The sequence below is a fragment of the Pygocentrus nattereri genome, chromosome 19 (genome assembly GCF_015220715.1).
Source record: "Pygocentrus nattereri isolate fPygNat1 chromosome 19, fPygNat1.pri, whole genome shotgun sequence".
In the NCBI taxonomy this organism is placed as follows: Eukaryota; Metazoa; Chordata; class Actinopteri; order Characiformes; family Serrasalmidae; genus Pygocentrus; species Pygocentrus nattereri.
In genome coordinates, this window is record NC_051229.1 from 31,926,887 (window position 1) to 31,945,929 (window position 19,043).

General features: G+C 42.1%; 1 protein-coding gene and 1 long non-coding RNA gene across 2 annotated transcripts; both read right to left on the reverse strand.

Moving 5' to 3' along the window:
• Positions 1–214: 214 nt before the first annotated feature.
• inhbab (inhibin subunit beta Ab) lies at positions 215–10,933 on the reverse strand. Its single transcript, XM_017711376.2, has 2 exons — positions 9,561–10,933; positions 215–2,179 (listed from the first exon to the last, which is right to left on the reverse strand). Exons 1-2 carry the CDS (start codon positions 10,018–10,020, stop codon positions 1,374–1,376), a joined length of 1,266 nt encoding a protein of 421 aa, XP_017566865.1. The 5' UTR covers positions 10,021–10,933; the 3' UTR covers positions 215–1,373.
• Positions 10,934–11,502: 569 nt separating this feature from the next.
• Positions 11,503–18,574, reverse strand: LOC119266096. The gene is made up of 3 exons (XR_005131853.1): positions 18,542–18,574; positions 11,969–12,052; positions 11,503–11,557 (listed from the first exon to the last, which is right to left on the reverse strand). It is a non-coding gene; the product is annotated as an uncharacterized LOC119266096 (long non-coding RNA).
• Positions 18,575–19,043: the final 469 nt, after the last annotated feature.

The window sequence follows — 19,043 nt, forward strand, 5'->3', positions numbered from 1 at the left end:
ACATTAGGGGAAAAAATTCGGATTAGTGCCACTTCAACCCGGTAATGTCAAATCCAGTTTATTGTCAATCTCATTTGCTGAAGGAATAGAGGGGGTGGAGTTGTAGAAACAACCCTAAAAGACCAGTGAACAGTAAGTTCCTTTACAAAACATAGTGTTTTGGGTTTGTTGTGTGAGTACAGAGCAGAATAAAATCCATGTCGACAGAGTAGCATTATTTTTAGAACTTAGCTTTAATAGTGAAGCAAAGAGTATGCTGCAAAATAAATTAGATATAAAACATAACAAGCACATTTTCCATTTGTACAACAATGCATCTTATCACCTCATGTTGGATATCTGTACATACAAAGTTAACATTTTAATGTCCCAAAGCTTTCTTCAATGTCGAGTCGTTTGTGTCACAACAAACGCAGTCACTTTTCACACAAGTTTGTATTTCGTCTCGCTGCAGGACGAATATCTCCATCTCTTCCGTTTCACCCGACTGGCAGTGAACGCATGGACAACAGGCAGATTCAGAAAAAACATTGTACATTGAGTGAGTTGAGGCAATGTTAAAGGAAAAATGAAAACTGGAATTTTGTGACAGTGATACATTTTGTTGGCCATGTATTGTTGCTAATTTTGACTACTACCACAGTCGCGCTGGGCATTCTGAAGAGTTCTGAAAGCTAGTAATATGTAGGTTCTTTGGTATGCTCTATATATGATCCAAATGTACATCTTATTCTTTTGTGGCTGATATGATAAGAATGTTGGTTTAGTGCAAATTCTCATCACTGTTCATCAACATTCAAAATTTATAGTAAGTTAATAATAATAATAACATTAATAACAAAATAATAATATTAAAAATAATAGTTTGGCTCCAGTAGCTGGTCAAACTTTTTTTTTTTTCAAGTATCTTTCAAAAAAAGAAATAAAACTCTTTTCTTGTTGGGAATGGGTTTATAAAAAGAAAATCATAAAAATAAAATGAACGGGAAAAAAAAAACATCCAATGACAACACTTGACAAGTTGCATAGTTCGTTTTTCTCGGGTTCATACTTCCGAGACGCTTCTCTTTATTGCAGCGCAGAGAACATGGAATGACATTTTTATCTTGACCATGCACCCATTCCCTCAGCCCCCGCCCCCGACTTCAGATAACAAAAATATATTACGTTTTTAAGTCTTCTTTTTTACATTTATATGAAAGTGCCACAGAGAGATCACTCAAACCAAGAGTCCCAAATAGATGGGTCCATAAACATAACCACAAGATAAATAGTCTGAGTCAAAAGACAAACGAGTTTCGAGAAACGTTCGTGGGCCGACACAGACTGCTAGTCCACCAAGAAGAAGGTTTGTTAGAGGTTTCTCTCGACTTTTATGAGCAGCCGCACTCTTCTACGATCATGTTCTGAATGTCCTTTTTGATGATCTTCTGCTCTTCGTTGTAGTAGAGCATGGACATGGCACGAAGGCGTGTTGGCACGCAGCACGACTTGATGTTGGTGAAAGGGCTGTAGCCGCGCATGCGGTAGTGGTTGATGACAGTGGAGTGGAAAGAGAGGGCGGAGCCCGTGATGCTGGACACATGGCTGGGGCACTCGCCCTCGCAGTAGTTGGCGTGATAACCAGAAGGCGCAATGATCCAGTCGCTCCAGCCGATGTCCTTGAAGTTGACGTAGAACTGGCGCTTGCAGCAAGTGCGGATCTTGCCATCGCACTCCAGGCCGCGCTTGTTGCGCCGGTGGAGCGGGTGGTCCTCTGCTGGCCGGAGCGCCACCATCAAGAAGGGTCGGTGCGACTGTTCTTTCTCTTTCCCGTCCCCTGAGGAGATGATGGGCATGGCTCCAGCACCGGCACACAGAGGGCAGGACACCCTTAGCCGGAGCTCAGTGTTGCCCCCCCTGTCCAGTAGCTCCTGGACACTGCGTCCCACGGGCAGAGTGTGCCAGCCGCTGCGACGGGCGTCCACCGTCTTCTCAGACACCACCTCTTCTTGCTCCTGGTGATCCGGATTCAAGTCAGAACCGGGGCGTCTGGCCTGCAGAAGTTGCAAAGACACCTTGCCCTTGCCGCGAATGCCCTTGGCCAGCTTCAGGAACAGCCATACGTTGGCCTGCTCCACCACGGACAGCGCACCACTTTCCTTGGAAATGTCAAATTTCATAACGTCAGGGGCATCTCCTGCAAAAGACACAAGAGAGAGATTCATAATTAATTAGCCACCTAGAGGCTTGCAGTTTAACCGCTTCTTTAACTGTTCGTACACACAGCACACCAGCACCACCAGAACCACAATGTGTTCAGGTGGACCTTTGTCAACTCATAAAGTTGAAAAATAGTCACGTCATCAAACAACCGTCTGCCTTCACTCGTCATCGGCTACTGGTAAATATACCATGTAAACAATCTGTGTATCGACTGGGATGGACTTCTGACATTGCTCACTATGAGACAACAGAAGCCAAGCAATTAAGTCGCCTTTTGGTATATTGATATATTTAATATAGTCACCATTAACTTGGTACATGAGGTAGACGGGTGAAATGAGGTCATGAGATGCTACCAACCTGGGGTCTGCATTTAACGGTTAACCAGCACCAGCGTGTACCGTTGCAAGAGAGACTGTCTGTGTCAACACGCAATGAAAATCTCTGGACACTTTACCAAAGACACCTTTTAAAACAATTATCTGTTCCCAAACTAGAGGTTCAGTCAATTGATTTATGGTGAAAAAGTACTGATAAAGTGGTATTTGTTGTGTGTGTTGGAGGGCGACCAAACGGATGAGAAACAGCTGAATGGAATCAGGACCCCAGGGGGCTTAGTAAACCAGCATAAACCAAACGCTCGTTCTCTCCCTCTCTCTCTGTGAGAGTCAGAGTTAGGAACTTTCACAGTCGTTCTCCACCATCTGCAGTCCTTCGTCAACACCTAGCCCTTCTCCATAAAAACATTTCCTGCTGCTAAAATCCTGGCACTCCATTTGTGTACATAAAGCCTGTCATGTTATGACAAGGGCCTTCCCAATAACTTGCACATGACTGTGTGCGCTAAGCCCGCTCAGATTCAGTTACCACTGATGATTTATTGATCTGTGATACTGGCTTTCGCGCCGCTCTCAGCCAGCCAGACCCCACCTCCCAAAGAATAGCTGCTAATTCAATTATTTAGTCAACATGTCTGGATAAAATGCATGATCTGTTATCTGATATCGGTGAGCACGGCCCACTCACAAAACCTCCCTTTTTTTAGACCCCTTTCCTTACATGTCGGTCCGACAGTGAAATGCCTCATAATGGGAACACAGGTGAGATTTTTACCAGCAATCCATGACACTTCCTTTCACCTTGTCATCCGATACAGTGCTGAAGAAAAGAGCTCTATGAAACTGAAGGAGGATTTCCTAAGCCTCATTCATTCATTATTCAATTGCAACAGGTTGTCCAGGCACTTAGAACAATGTCCAAGCGGATTTCTCTACTCCCTGCAGAAAATCTGGCCTGATAAGCTGTTGACTTCATTCAAGACTTTGTGCTCGCTCACTGACCTAGACTGGCCATCAAACATTTGGGGACATCTTGCTTTCTATTGAAATTTTGTGCACTTTTGGAGGTACGAAGAGCAGGTTTTGCCCGAGTAATTGTCACTTTTCTTTTCTCAACTGCAAAGAATAACAATATAAACAGATTTATATTTAATACATTACGTTACTGCAGACCTTTTCGAAATTTTCAAGCACTAGGAGTCCCAGACGTTTGAAGGGCAGTGGCCATTGTGCCTTCCACAACAGCACTTCAAACGAGACATCAAGGATTGTTTTTGAAGTTTAAACAAAGACCGAGTGGCCCACTTTTCCCATCCATGGTGGATAATGCTGTCAAACACAGCTTAGTGAAAGATCGAGTGTCACAACACTGATGGTGGACTGACTTCACTCAGCTTTAAATTTCCATGGCACTCTCTGTGACTGATGGAGCCGCAGACTTCTACCTCCTTTTGAGTCTACTTTAGGAAGTGCTAGCAGCAGCGTCTGAAGGGTCAGTGCAGTGGCAACTACCAGACAGTCTGCACCAGAAATGCAGACATGCAACTCAGTGGCTAACTGTCTACTTTAGAGAGTAGGGGTGTAACGATTAGATATCACCGCTGTGAGAACAAAACAATATCGTAACTTTACAGGAGACGGAAAAAACTTTCTTTACTTTCAATGTAAGTCAATGGAACCAGACTTTTCTACAAGTCATTTTTGGCCATTTCGTTTGGTCCATTCATCATGAAATTTATACATCATGTAAAGGGCCACAGGCATTTTCAAATTATGTCAAAACATGATTCTGGATAGTGGGTTCACAGTTTGATACCGTCGTGATATATTGAACAAAATTCTAATGTGGAAAAATTATGATTATAATGATGATTATAATCATGTTGTATTTACTAAAGTCACCCCAACAGGAAATGAAAATCTGAAAAAAAAATCCCAAAAAGAGACCCATCATGTCTCCTCTTAAGTGTTTTTTTAGTGATCTCAATAAAGTCACACACTGTGCTTAGATTTGCCAGCATAACAACCATGTTTATCTCCAGCTGAACTAATCTCAACCTGTACTAAGAGTCATTTTGTCGCTGTGACTATTATAACTATTATCATGTCTGTCTGAGCTCATGCCTCTTTTTCATCTTATGCTAAATCTGGAATTTCAGGAGAAACATCTGTTACAAACTTAATACACAAATAAAGGCAGAGGTGGGCAATATGATGATGTTTTGCCATTATGCATATTTTTTTGTATCGCAAACAATATGCTTTCCTGAGCAGCTGCACGTTTCATTAAAAAGAGAGCATCATTAGGCCTGTTTAACTGGATGTAGTGCAGTACAATATGTGAAATAAATTAATAGAAAACACTACTCAGAGTTATTGATGGCAGTTTTAAAAATAGCTACTACTAGAGTCTTGTTATGTATCGTAAATCTGATCAGGGGGCTAGTTAACTCTGAATTGACAAATACATCAGTGATCGCCCCGCTTTCGGTTAAAAAAGTTAATTTCTGCTAAAACATCTGATTTGCTGTTTGAATTATCGAGTTCTTCATTAAACTTTTTGAATTGTAAAACTAAATGTACTTTCTGGCACTTTTGTAATTAGGATATCATTGTTCTCAGAAGAAAACCTTGTATCTCCATTTTTGACTGTTTTCAGTTTTTGGCATAATTTGAAAATACCTGCCACTCTTTACATTGTGCGTAAATTTTAAGATCAACAGACTAAAATAAACTACCCAAAATGACACGGAAAAATGTCTGGTTCCATTAACTGACATTATAGGTAAAATAGGTTTTTTCCTTCTCCTGTAAAGTTGCTGTTCTGGAGATTTTTTTGGAAGTTTTCTTCCGACAGTAGCGATATGTAGCCACAAGGTAAATTACAGCTGACTCTTTTTTAAATGCCGCGTTGCTTAAGTGTGGCCTTAAGCTATAGCCTGCAAATGTGCTTGTTAGCTAACAGTTAGTGTATGTAATTAGTTCATGACAAAAAAAGGTTGAGAAGCCAACTGTGTGAATTATACACATGAACTTCAAGCTAGCCTTGATCAGGCCATACATGCCCCGTAACATGGGCTAAGTTAGACTAAGTTAAATTAGGCAGGATTTTTTTCATTCAATAAAGCCTAAAGAGTTGTTCACATAAAAATCAGTTCTATTCATGATTTTAGGTTGGTTGCTTAACAATTAATCACAGACTAAAAAACCTATCTATCAAAAGAGTGAGCACCTCCACTCCTGATCCATCAAGAATTAGTGTTTAAACATTGCAACTGTCCTGTGGGACTAGAGCTGGCAGGCGGGAGCAGTGCTAAAGTGGGTGCTGATGATTTGCAAACTTCAGTTTTTAAACAGTACAGTTACATTTGATGGCATAATAAATAAAACGCATATTCTTCATGACGCACATCGTCAAAGTCTGGCACTGTTGTATCACAATGGCATTTTCAGAGAACAGTATTTTGCTATTCTTGCAAGTCATTCATGAGCAGAGATAAAGTCATTGCCTAATATTTTATCAATGGGTACAAACACACACAAACACACACACACACACACACACACACACACACACACACACACACACACACCACATGCTAAAATCATGGCAGAGGGACTGTTATCTATTTGCAGACGAAATGCCAGCTCTGTGTTTTATCGACATTGGTTCCTATTTGAACAAGATATGACATTCAAGACCGCAAGTTGGACTTTATTTCTTAATCTAACCGGACCTGTTCTGTTTGTTCTCACAAGCATTAAGTTTGCCATTTGTCTGTCTATGTGTGTGTGTGTATCACCCATTAACCTGTGCCCTATGCATCCGCTTTGAGGACAAATCTTTAGTAACCCTTCAGTGGCAGGGGCAGCAGCAGACAGAGGTCATCTGTGCCTGTCGTCACGTAAACTCAGGGACATGCCCCTGCAACTCCCACCGAACAGACAGCCAGCACCTGCTTATCACTACAAACTGCCTTTCTGTGCCCAGTTTATTTGTAGAGAATGACCGCACCATCCGGCCACAAGGCTGCACCGCTCAGCGTATGTCAAAGCAAGATTTTTCGGAATGTTTTCTTAACCAAAAGATAACTTCTCAGTCTTTATCAAACAGCTAGTTACCTGTTTATCCACCAGATTACAAGATTAGAGCCATCGTTTTCATGAGAAATAGTCTGTTCTGAGCATATTGTGGATGTCGCCAGTACTTAAAGAACACTGACCAACTGAGTTTCCCTACAAAAAAATGTAATTAGTTATTTAGTTATTGCACAGATATGTATAGTTTTGATGGGATTGTTTAAATGTAGCACTACTGGTTCTTTTTCTGTTCCAGCTTGTCATCATTTTTTAATCTGTGACAACTAACATACTTTTAAATATTTTGAGGAGTCTAGCCCATTTCTGGCTTGAGAATAATGCCTCGGAGATCAACTAGTGGTCCTGCAAAATGACCACTTATGGTCCTCTAAGTAAACTCATGGGACACATGAGAACAACTGCAATTCCTGATCATCCAGACTCACTTCTGTCTTGCACAGGATCAGGCAGTTCTCCATAATAGACAGTCCCATCTCACCAAAACCCTAGTTCAAAGGTGCGGGGCGAATGCGCAGGCTGGAGCATCGCGAAGCGGGCTATTATTACTGGTCACTCAGAAACACTCTCACCCTTCTTCATGAATGAGCAGGCAGCTTGAATAGACTGGTTTGAGACCAGAGGCCGCACAGGGTGCTGGAGAACATCTCAAACAGCTGTACATTAAGGTGCTCCACTGTCTCTCACCACAAAGACAACAGCCCTGACTCAGGGAATGTCAGAATCTCATTAATGATGCCTAAGGATGCATGTCTCTCTCTCTCTCTCTCTCTCTCTCTCTCTCTCTCTCTTTGTCTTCATCTCTCTCCATTTTTTTTCTCTCTTTCTACCCACTCACTCCTTTTTGTTTCAGTAAGCTCAGACACTTTGAAAGAACCCCCCACCCCCCCACCCCCACCACACCACTTCCCCAGGCCCGGCAGAGTACGGAGTAATTATTGGGGCCCATATTTTGATGAATGGAGTAATTATGTCCAGCTAACAACCCTGTGTGTTTGTATGGATTCAAACCAGTCACCCTCTCTGCCCCCCTGCCGGGTGCGTTGTTAATGCCCTCCGATCTCCTCAAGACATGGAGGGGTCCTTTTTTTAATCGCAGGTCCTTTGAAAAGGACCTATTTATAGCCTTGGGCCATTATGAACGTTTATGTAAGCGAATGGGAGTGGGGGAATGTGTGCTCACATTCTTTCATGCACACAAAGATGCAATTAAACGAGGTACTGCAGCAGCACCCACAGTGGTCGTCCTGCAGATAGAAAACATACATGACTGCCTATCAGCAGTGTCACCAATGGCCACCAGGCACTAAAGATAGACCCGGCTTGTTATCTTTAGAAACGCTTCTCTGCCACTGAAAGGGCTGTTTGCCCCACAAATGGGTTTCCATCAGTTTTGTGCCGCAAGCTCATTCATTTGCGCCTTCTATAGGGCCAGGTCTGATAGGATAAATGGCGTTGGCCTTTTTGTAGGAGTGTCATATTGATTTGTGGCTCCATGACATTGTTATAAATAAGTCATGAGGAACCAATTAAAAATGGAATGCCTTCGCAGAACCTTCCCATCCCACACTATCTCTGGCGAACCCACTGGGATAGAGTAGGGCTATTAATGGCTGCTGCACTGCATTCTGCAAGCCTGCATGCTTTTCTTTAATGACCGGTCCCCCCTATTCTGAGGGCAGGGAAGGCATCCTCATGTTTGTACGCTGCACTGTGATTAGAGGAGGATCGCTCAGCGTGTCACACACGGGAGAGCACCTTGAACTGGCAACCCAACAACTCCATAGCAGGTAGAGTGCAGGTAGAACTCCCTGTATATCTTTATTGGAATGGTCTGCTGATGATATGTATATGTTTAACTTGCATACACTTTTCCTTCACTCTGAACCAATCATGCTACCTTTAGCTTCACCTCAACCCAAAACTGAAAGCTAACAAGTCCAATCAGTTGAGATTCTACAGGTGGGCACAGGTTAAGCCGACTCCTAGAGTTCAATTTTCAGCCCTCATCCCCGCCGGCTGTGTTCTTTAATCCAGCAACGGGACTAATCTCTGTCTGGAAATCTGACCCCACATCTCAAAACCTCCAGCCCTCAAATTTACACCTAAGCAGCACAGATAGGGATCATATTCATGTGTGCCCCTTAAAAGGAACTGGGTTTAAGAGCTGTTGAGAGGAGCACCGTTCTCTTGCCACATATCGGTAGCAGAGCACAGACTCAGACAGACTTTCCTGGCTGAATGTTCCACAGCTGGAGAGCATGTGTTCACTTCTGTAGCATTCTGACCCTTAGCAAGCTCGCTCCCTTTGTTTCTCACAGTCTCATCCATGGCCTTTTAATATACAGACAATTCACAGAGCACTTTAGGAGCTTGGCAGAAACAGTGGTCTCAGTTCAGTCGTTTCTATCGAACAGCATACATACACTCCTTTTTGTAGCCCTACTTATCTTAGTGAATGAACACTAAATTGGAAATTCAGGACAAATCTAAGTATTATGAGGTTAGAAAAGAGCTTTCTCTGTATTCTGTATTCAATGTAGATATTTACTTTTGTAAATTTTATGTAATTTCAAATCAGTGCTTCCCAGATTGGGTCCTGGAGAACCCTGTTCTGCATATTTCATGTTTCTCCTGCTCCAATACACCTGATCCAACCAATTGGCTAATTAACAGGATCTTCCTGAGTTGAAATGTGTATGTTCAAACAAGGAAAACACTAAAATGTGCAGGGGGTTCTTTACAGAGAACCACTGTTTTGAGTAAACTTTAGATGGAAAAGATAAATAGCTTGCAGGCTATGATATAAATTATTCTAATCTAAACAACCTCTTTTCTCTTATAAGCATCTTCCATCATCAACATCAACTCAATATGTTGCCAAAAATACCAAAACCCAAAATTCACTCTGGGACTCACCTGGCTCTGCAAAGGTGATGATTTCGGAAGGCTGCTCATCTTCATGCTCTCCGGTCTCCTCTCCCTCCTCTTCAATCTCCACTGTGCCATCCCGGGCCACGCGACCCATGTGCAGCTTGCGCAGGGCGTTGAGCAGGGCAGCACGGGGCACCGGGTGGCTAATGTTGGGGCGTGCGTTCAGGTGCAGCATGTTGAGAATGTGCCTCTTCACCGCCTCCACCATCCCGGGCTCCGAAGCCACTTGCTCTTGCTGTAACTGGGCAAGAGCACAGGATGGGCATGGGGTAGCTGGGCTGTCCCCCTGTTCCGTGTCCTGGGACCCAGCCTGAGTCTCCTGCTGCTGCTGCTGCTGGGTCTGGCTCTCCGGTCCTGCAGGCGTTGGGGAGCAGCGGCTGGTTAAGCAGCCGGACAGCAGGAGCAGCAGGGTCAGTGTCAGGGTGAGGGAGGAGGAGGAGGACATCCTGGGCACGGGACAAAAGGAGGAGAACAATCTCACGACTGACACGTCCCGGAGCTTGCTCGGCCGGCTCGGCTGCCAGCACCAGCAGTGGACAATCGGCCGTCCAGCCTGTTCGAGAACTGAGCAGGTGGGAAATAATAGGCGTGAAGGCTAAAATAATCCTTATCTGAGAGAAGCAGCCATGGTGACAAGAAGAAGAGGTCAGTCGACAGGCGGTCCTGGACAGGAGCGTCCTGGACAGTGGCTAGATTCTGCTCCGGAGGTTCGGGTTCAGCTGTGTAGGAGCTGGTTCTGCTCTGGCTTTAGTCCTGGTTCCTGGTCCTGGGTCCTGCCTGTGGCGCTGGCCGTGGTCCTGACGGTCCTGGTTCCGGTTGTGGTCCTGCCGAGCTTCAGACAGCAGAGGCGCGGAGCTGTGGAGAAAGCTGACAGAGTGCAGCTCACTGTGCCGGAGTTGAATGGTTTTGTGGAAAGTGGGCAGGGTTAGACAGTTCTCTGACTCTTTCTCTCTCCCTCTCTCTCTCTCTCTCTCTCTCTCCCTCTGTCTTCACTGTGTGTACCCTCTCGCTTTCTCTCTCTCTGTAATTATACCTTCCTCCCCCTGCTTTCCTCCCTCTCAGTTTATTACTATCTTCCTCACTACTTCTGAGTCACTAACTTCTACTTTCCTTTTTTTCTTCTCTCTCTCTCTCTCTTTCTCTCCTCAGCAACTCCCCCAGTAATATGTGTAACAGTTTTTTTTTTTGCCTTCCCTGGCAAAGAGTTCCTAACACTCACGCGTGCGTTCTCTCTGTCTCACTTTCCTCCCATTGGTACATCTCTCTCTCTCTCTCTCTCTCTCTCTCTCTCCAGGCATCGATCCATCTGCTGCTGTTCCGCATGGTGTTTTAACTATGTGTCGGGATGCAGCGATAGGAGGAGGTGAAGGACTGACATGGCTGTGTGCACAACATACACATGTGCAAACACATACAGACTCATTCATGCTCTGTCTGTGTCTCCTTTTCCTTATCTTTCTCTCTCTCTCTCCCTCTCTCCCTCTCTCTCTTTCTCTCACGCACTTCCTAGAAAGAAGCACAGCTTGGGCATTTCCTCTACCAATGGGGGTGTTCTCTGCACCGAATTAACTACTCAGCATGATGTTATCATAGGCCACATGGCTCAAACCACCAGTTTGCTACATATTTAACATTTAATCATTAAACTGAGAGTCTGACTGCTCCGAGGAGTGACGCAAACATATGTTATGTCACCTGTTGGACTTTGCTAAAAATAGCCGACTTCCAGGCCATTAGTTATGATGACCGAAGAGAGACGCAAAGCAGCAGAGCTGATTAACTCGCTACATTGATAAAGCCAGATGGTTAGCCATCATTTATCACAGATACTTCTATTAGACATGATGCCTCCATAGTAGAACATGAACAGGATACCTGAGACCTCATGTCGACCACAGCTCCACGCTCAGTCGCAGGCACTGCATTACTCCCTCTTGTGGTAACAGTGTACATCCTCTGAGAAATGCTGCATTCATTCTTTCCTGTCCATCAGAGAAAACGGCATACAGGACAAATGAAGCAAGTAAAGCAACCACTGTTCACACTTTACCTGAGCCCACTACATAAAATTGACACAATCGTGCCATATTCATGTCACATGCTGGCGTAACAGATGTTGTTTGGTAATATAATATGTTGCATTACCATTGTCGTTAATTGTCATTAGGTTTCATGATGTTTGATGTCATGACGGCTAACTAGAGTACACAGTTAAGATGACGGCAAGCATCATGACGTCTGTCACGACGATCACAAGTAACACTAACATGACACTGTTTTAGTACTGGACAACTCATGAAAACGTGTGTTTATGGCACTGTTATGTCAGTGCTATGTAGCAGGGTTCAAGGACAGTGTTAGCCACTTTTCTTCAGGAGAGAGAACGAACAAACCAGATTGTGATGCTTTTCCAGATGTGCAAAGACTCCAGACGTTTTGGATTCCAGGCGCTATGAGGACATCAGCTAGGTCACGACCTGCACGTGTGTGAATGCAAATGTGACAAATTTCACAACTGGGGAGATACGTTACCAAATTTTATAAGGTTTTAGAAGGTTTCAGCTCCTGAAACCTGCAGTGAATGGAGCTTGGTCAGCATCTACCAGCATTCTGCAGTGTCATGTAGATTAATGCTATGCTGCAGAATGTCGTTACGTTGATGCTACTGCATAAATAAAATACATTAATAGATTAAAGAGCATTCAAGACGCGTTTCTTCTGTTAAATGAGCTTGAGGCTTCTCGGTATGGGGATGGTATAGACCCAAGTTGCCTCAGTTTTGCCAACAGTTCCAGGGAAAAATGTATACCATTAAAAAAATGTTTGCATCATAAGGTTATATTCAAAGTTGTACAGAAATATAATTATAGAAGATAGAAATATAATACATCATGGCTTAAAAATAGTGGTCAGATCTATCTGGGCCTGGCCTAATATCCTAATGAGTATGTGAGACTGGCACCTTCCAGTCCAAGACTCCCAGTCTGCTATGTCACTGAAAAAAGGTAAAAACAACAGTGCAAGTGGTAAAATAAGAGTAAAGCAGGCACTATGTAAGTAAAGGCAAGTATATAGTGAGTGTTGTAGACTCTGCTGTGTTCGTGGCTCAGTAAAAGATTAAATATCTTTTATGTGGCAACATAAGAAGAATCCTACATCCTAAATAATATAGTAAAGTTCTTATTCACTTTACTGTTGGATGTGCATCCACAGAAAGAAGTGTTGAAGAAACATGTTTTTTAAGAGATAAAAATTCTAGATTGTCAAGTATTCTCAAATTTTAAGAAAGGTAAATGACCCAAAGCTCAGATTTTTGAGTGAGTGTTACGAGCCTGGAGTATTCTGGGGGCAGTCATGGGCTGGAGGTTAGGGAACCAGCCTTGTGACTGGAAGGTCGCTGGTTCGATCCCCTCAGCCGACAGTACGTTACTGAGGTGACCCTGAGCAAGGCGCCTAACCCCAAACTGCTCTCCAGGTGCCGTGGATAGTGCTGGCCACCACTCCGCGCAAGTGTGCTCACTGCCCCCTAGGGTGTCTTCACTAGTGTATATGTGGTGTTTCAGTGCACACATGGGTTAAATGTGGAGGTGAAATTTCCCCATCGTGGGACTAATAAGGGTCTAAGTTTAATCTTAAAAGATCCATAGAAGACTTCATAGACTGTCGGATGTGAAAACTGCCTTATCATAGCTTAAAAGTGTTATCTCGAGTTGAATGTCATCTCCGGCTTGAGGTGAATATGGAACTATTGCTGGGGATCATTTTAAACAATATGTGATGTAACAATGAAGGCAAATGAAATCAAAATTAAGCACGATTCATCGAATCCATCCATCTTCTAGGCCACTTATTCTTTAGGGTTGTGGAGTGTGCCAGGGCTTATCCCAACATCCATTGGGTGGAAGACATTCATCAAATCAAAAATCATTTAAAATACAAAATTCTTGGTTTTCTGTAATCTTCCCTCAAAATGTAATGAATTCTGTCCATCTCTGAGTTTTGATAACATCTTCGTGCACCCCCCTCCCTACCCTCACCATTACTGAGCACTCAAGCTTGCTGCACGCAAGAAAAATGCTTTATGGTTTAAAATTAACTTTAAATATTAACGTCACCAAATAGAAAAAAAAATTCTGAATGTCTTTAATTCTCTTGTTAACTTTTCTCTGCTGCTAAACAACCTAAAAAAAGGCCTCTTGGTCCAAAGGTCTCTCTGAGTGTCTTGCTGTTGTGGGCAGAGCACATGGGTAACCCCTCAACCCTGCTTCAGCATCTATTCTGGGACGTGTTGTTCGGAAGTAGATAAGGACACGATGCTGCACTAGATCATACATACATATAACTCTTTAAAATCTTATTCTTAGCACAGCCACATGTTTGCCTGGGCAGTGTGTATGACTGAGTGTGTCTGCGTGCGCATGTGTGGTGGTGAGTATGCTATTTCTGAAAGCTGCCCATAAGGTGCCATCACACATCCCACTGACTGCAGTAGCTCCTCTCTAAAGCTGACACACTCTCTCTACAGTGCGTGTGAGTAAGAGTGTCCTTATCAGTCCTATGGCTCACGTGTTTCACTGTTATGTATTTCAGAGAACCTTTTCTTCTCTTTTTGTGCATCATGTTATCACTGCTGTTTGACTTGTATCTCAAGAGCTTTTTGGCCTGCCACGTCCACTACATTCGGTTTTACTTATGATTTAAGGGGCTTGGGGATAATCCATACAATATGATGTACTGTTATCTATCAAAATGAACAAAAAGCATGAAAAAAAAAAATCAAGCTGTGGGTCTGAAAACATGTGTTGCTGTCAAAAAGAAGAGGAAATTGACATAAAAGAAGAAAATCTGCAACTCAAACAAAAAAGCTGCTGGTGTTCTCAGAACAATGGACTGACCACCCCAGAGTCCAGACCTTAACATGACTGAATGTGTTTGAGATTACTTGGAGCTTGAGAAGCAGAAAATGCAGCAACTTCTAGGACTGAAATTTGAAGGTATGCTAGCAGGTTTCTTTGTCAAACTGAAAGCAAGTTTCTTGAAGTTGTAATAAAGGTAAAGGTTGGACACAATAAACATTCAGTAGAATTTTCGGCAACACTTTCTATGAATGTCACGCTTGTAAGCATCTATAAATACATTCATAACATGTTGTAATGCATTCATAAGGCATCATAATCATGGCTATAATTATTTATAAAAATGCATTACATGTTATAGCCATGCTTATTATGCATTATGAATTGTTAACACAATGCATTATAAGTATTGTTTGTAACAAATTATAAGAGCTCATAAGTTGTATTTGTCTGATCTAAGTAAAGTGAGGCATACTGTACTAAAGCCTCCTCTAGTGTTAAGAGTGAGGCTTCAAGTTGAAGTATTTACAGAAGGATTTATTGAAACACTAAAACATCCACAATAAAGCTCATTACAGGCCTCAAATGTTAGATTTTAAACCTGTGCTGCCATCAGTGTTTTACCCAATGTGGGAAAGTCAATGTACACCACTGGTAATGTGCACCACTGTTAGCTTGGCACTACCTTAACACTGCATATCCAATGTTATACTGTTTGGAGCATCTAAATATTCAGGACTGAAGCCCCAAAGATGCAGCTCTAACAGCACCAACAGTGACAAATGAAATATTGGAAATCTGTCTTTATGCTCTCCAAGCTGGGATTGACTTCTTTGGCACTGACAGTATAACATGTTAATAACACAACGTATAATGCATCATAGTAACATTACATAATGTATATTAAACATGGCTATACAGTGTATTTCAGTAATTCATTTTTATAAATATTTATAACCATGTTTATAATGCCTTATGAATGCATTATAACATGTTATAAATGTGTTTATAGATGCTTACAAACGTAACATTCAAAGAAAGCGTACTGGATTTTCCTGTTTTTTGACTGTCGAGATTGTACAAAGCTAATCTGTTGGCTTTAAGCTTGCATACCTAGTTATCTGCATTAACTATGTAGTTCCAGTGCAAAAGTAAAGAAGGAGATTCAATTTCTGGCTGATAAACTACATTTTGAGAACATTTTTGTCTAAACCATTGTTGAAACATCCTGTATCTCCTTATTCACAGAAAAGTAGCTGCATTCCCCCTGGACTAACAACATGCATTAACAGCAGAGCACAGGTTAAGCAGTACCTGTGTTACGGTAATCAAATTTGTTTTATAAGCAGTTAATGCATCACTTTGCCACTCAAGAACAACCTAGACACTAAAAGCACTGCATCTGTGACATTATATTTTTGCTATACTCAAATACAGGTAAATCACTGGGAATCACATTTGGTGGAGGTGCTCTATAAAGAGATATTGCAACTGCTTGCTCAGTTACCAAGAAATTTCATAAACATATTGCTGTTCACAGATAAACCAGGCTACCATTCCACATGGCATCTCTATTAGGTCAAAGCTGAAATTAACATCAGTATGTCTTGTGCCTAACAAGTTTTAAATTCTTAACAGGCTGTCTTGGAATGTTTTGCTGATAATTAGGCGGAGGCAGATGTTGCAAAGGCTAGAAAAGTCCCCACTATTTCGGGATGGTTTAAATTTTATAGGAATTTGTTTGCATGCTTTGAGCAAGGCTACATTTTAAGTGATACAGTCATTCAAATTCTTCAGTGTGTTCAAAGCCACATATTGTTACAAGGTGCTTGGCCCCCGAGAATTGCTGCTTAGAGCTATATTTAGACCTCTGGAGGGGAAAAAGCACACCTGCAGTCAAGCAAGGCACTTACAGGCCTAGTGTGAACCTTATGCAGTGAGGGAAAACAGGTATTCAGGCACTCTTATTTCTTTTTGTTATTTGATATACTATTTATTGTATCCACTTAAACTTTTCACAGTGCATTTCAACTATGCACTTATAAATATTAACAAAAGATATGTATTTAGGTCTGTATGTAAGCATAAACAATGATATGTTACAAAAAAAAAAGCAGAAAAAATATTCAGACACCACAAATGAATAAGACCAGTATTTTGTTATAAAGCCATTGTTGGCGATTATAGATAAGTAATTAGCTTTTTTCAGCACAGTGATTCAGTTTTTTCCCCATTCCTCTTGGCAAGCAATCTTCAGTTCCCCAAGGTTCCCAAGAGTCCCTCTGATGGACTATCAATTTAAAATCTTCCAAAAAAATTTCAATAGGATTCAAATCAAGAGATTGGCTAGGCCTTTACCTTCAGCTTCTTTTATAGAAACCAGTCTTGAGATATTTCGCCTGTAAATTTGGGGTCATCTTGTTGAAGATGGGATGTGCTTTCTGACTAATTCTGATACTCAAATATCCATACAACTTCATAAATGGATATCTTGTTAACTGCAGAGATGGAGAAATGAGCTATGGCAAACAAAAAAATTGTTTTTGGCCATTATTACAAATTGTACAAATGCAGAGCTGTGACTTTTTAGGTGACAGCACTGGTGTTACACTAAAATTTAACATCTTACAAAAGAACGCATTTTTATTATTATAAAATATAGCAGAGGGAAGTCGGTAGCTTTTTGTGTTGGAGGAGTGACATGCCTTCTCAGTCACATCTTTACCAACATTTCTTTGCATTTCAACATATTGCAACATAACATACATGAGATACAGTCGAAAGAGGAAGAATATTCTGTTGTAACTCCCGTTAGAATGAAGCAATCTGAACCAAAAAATATGATGCATACCTTGATGTACGTGTACTTGATTACATTTTCAGACAGCCGCCACCATTAGAATGCATCAACGACCCCGTCGTTTCCAGTTTCCGGAACTTCTTCTGAATAACACTATTTGAGGGTACATCACAAATGCCACGTCTTCCTAAAATCACTCTGACATCGCTTAAACAAATTGGCGACCCAATAGATTCACAGCATGAAGACGTGCCATCCTGTTGAGAAGTCCAGTGACTGAGTGAAGGGGTACGAGGTATGCAAATGGAGGTTAAACGTCTGCCGCCTATCAGGAGCATCCCTGTTTGCTCAAAGCTCCGTATACTGAGGAGCACATTTCACATTGTTTTGTTTGAATATCCGGGGCCTCTTTTGAGTGAATCTGTGTACTTGCAGATATGAGCGAACCTCTTATAGTCTTCCTGTGATGAAACACAACGAATACCTGAATAGTGATTGTGGCTTCACAAACTTTCTACTTCCAGACATTTATGTGTTGTAAATGGTTACATTTACATCTCTAGAGGAACTTTCAATTTTGATCTTTTTTTTTTCCACACAGGTTGGCAAAGGTAGCGTTAGGAGTCTTGCCCAAGGACTCTTATTGGTATAGTGTAGGGTGCTCACCCAGGTGGGGGATCCAACCCTTGTCTACAACATAGAAGGCAGAGCCGTTACCCACTACACTATACCAACCACCATTATTGCAGCATTATTATCTAGAACTGTATTTAATAAGTGTCTGAATACTTGTTTCCTCTTACTGCATGTGATTAAACCACATCTTTATTGAAGATTCTCCTTTGAAAACACTTTTTCAATCTGGACTTATTTTGTATCCCAAAATAAGCCTTTAATAAGACTCTCAAAGTTGTTCAAAGAACCAGGCACACGGCTGCATTACCAGCTTTTGGACAATTGCATCCATAAGCCAGATCCTGCGTTTTACTCACGTTATGGTGAGGTGTAACTGGTGTGTGATGATGATGTAAGAAGCAGTAAGGAGGTGGCGTGTGAGTTTTGGCAGGATAGTCCTCACCCACTGCTGCTTTCCTCTGAGTCAGAGCCTACGTACTGCTAGAAAAGGCGAGTAGGCGGGATCCCTCGATCTCTCTCTCTCTCTCTGTCTCTCTCTCTCTCTCTCCTTCTCTCTCTCCTTCTCTCACTCCAACGCTCTCTTCTTCTACCTTCGCTTCTCACGCTCTCCCTCTCTCTACCTGTTCCTTCACACGCAGTGCTCAGAAGCTCCTTGATCACCGTGGATGACTCACTCCAAGTCATGTTGGTTCTCTTTCACCTCAGACTGCCTCTGCATCTCCTGTGGGAATGACATCCTCATCTGTGCTCATGCTGGCTCTGCCATCAACAGGAAAAAAAAAAAGAAGTAAAATATGAGTAACCGCAAACTTTATTAGTCCTCATCAACTTACTTCAGCATGCAAAGCATCTCAAAGGCTCTTATGTAAGCCACACAAACACATGCGCTCGTGATCCAACACAGCAACGCCCTCTGCACTAGACAAGTGGAGCTGCCCTCACCTCAAATGAGTCACTGAGGTGCACGACACAAAACGCATAAATAAAAAAGAAGAAATAAATAAAAAAACAGCTCTTGTATTGATGTTAATCTCAGCAGGAGCACAGCTTTGTGACTAATCTAACTTCAGCTTCACTTTCCTTCTATAAAGAAATAAATAAAAAGGACCTAAAACAACCCAGACAGTGACTAAGACCCACACAGAAAGTCCACAGAGTGAACTTGTTAAAAATAAA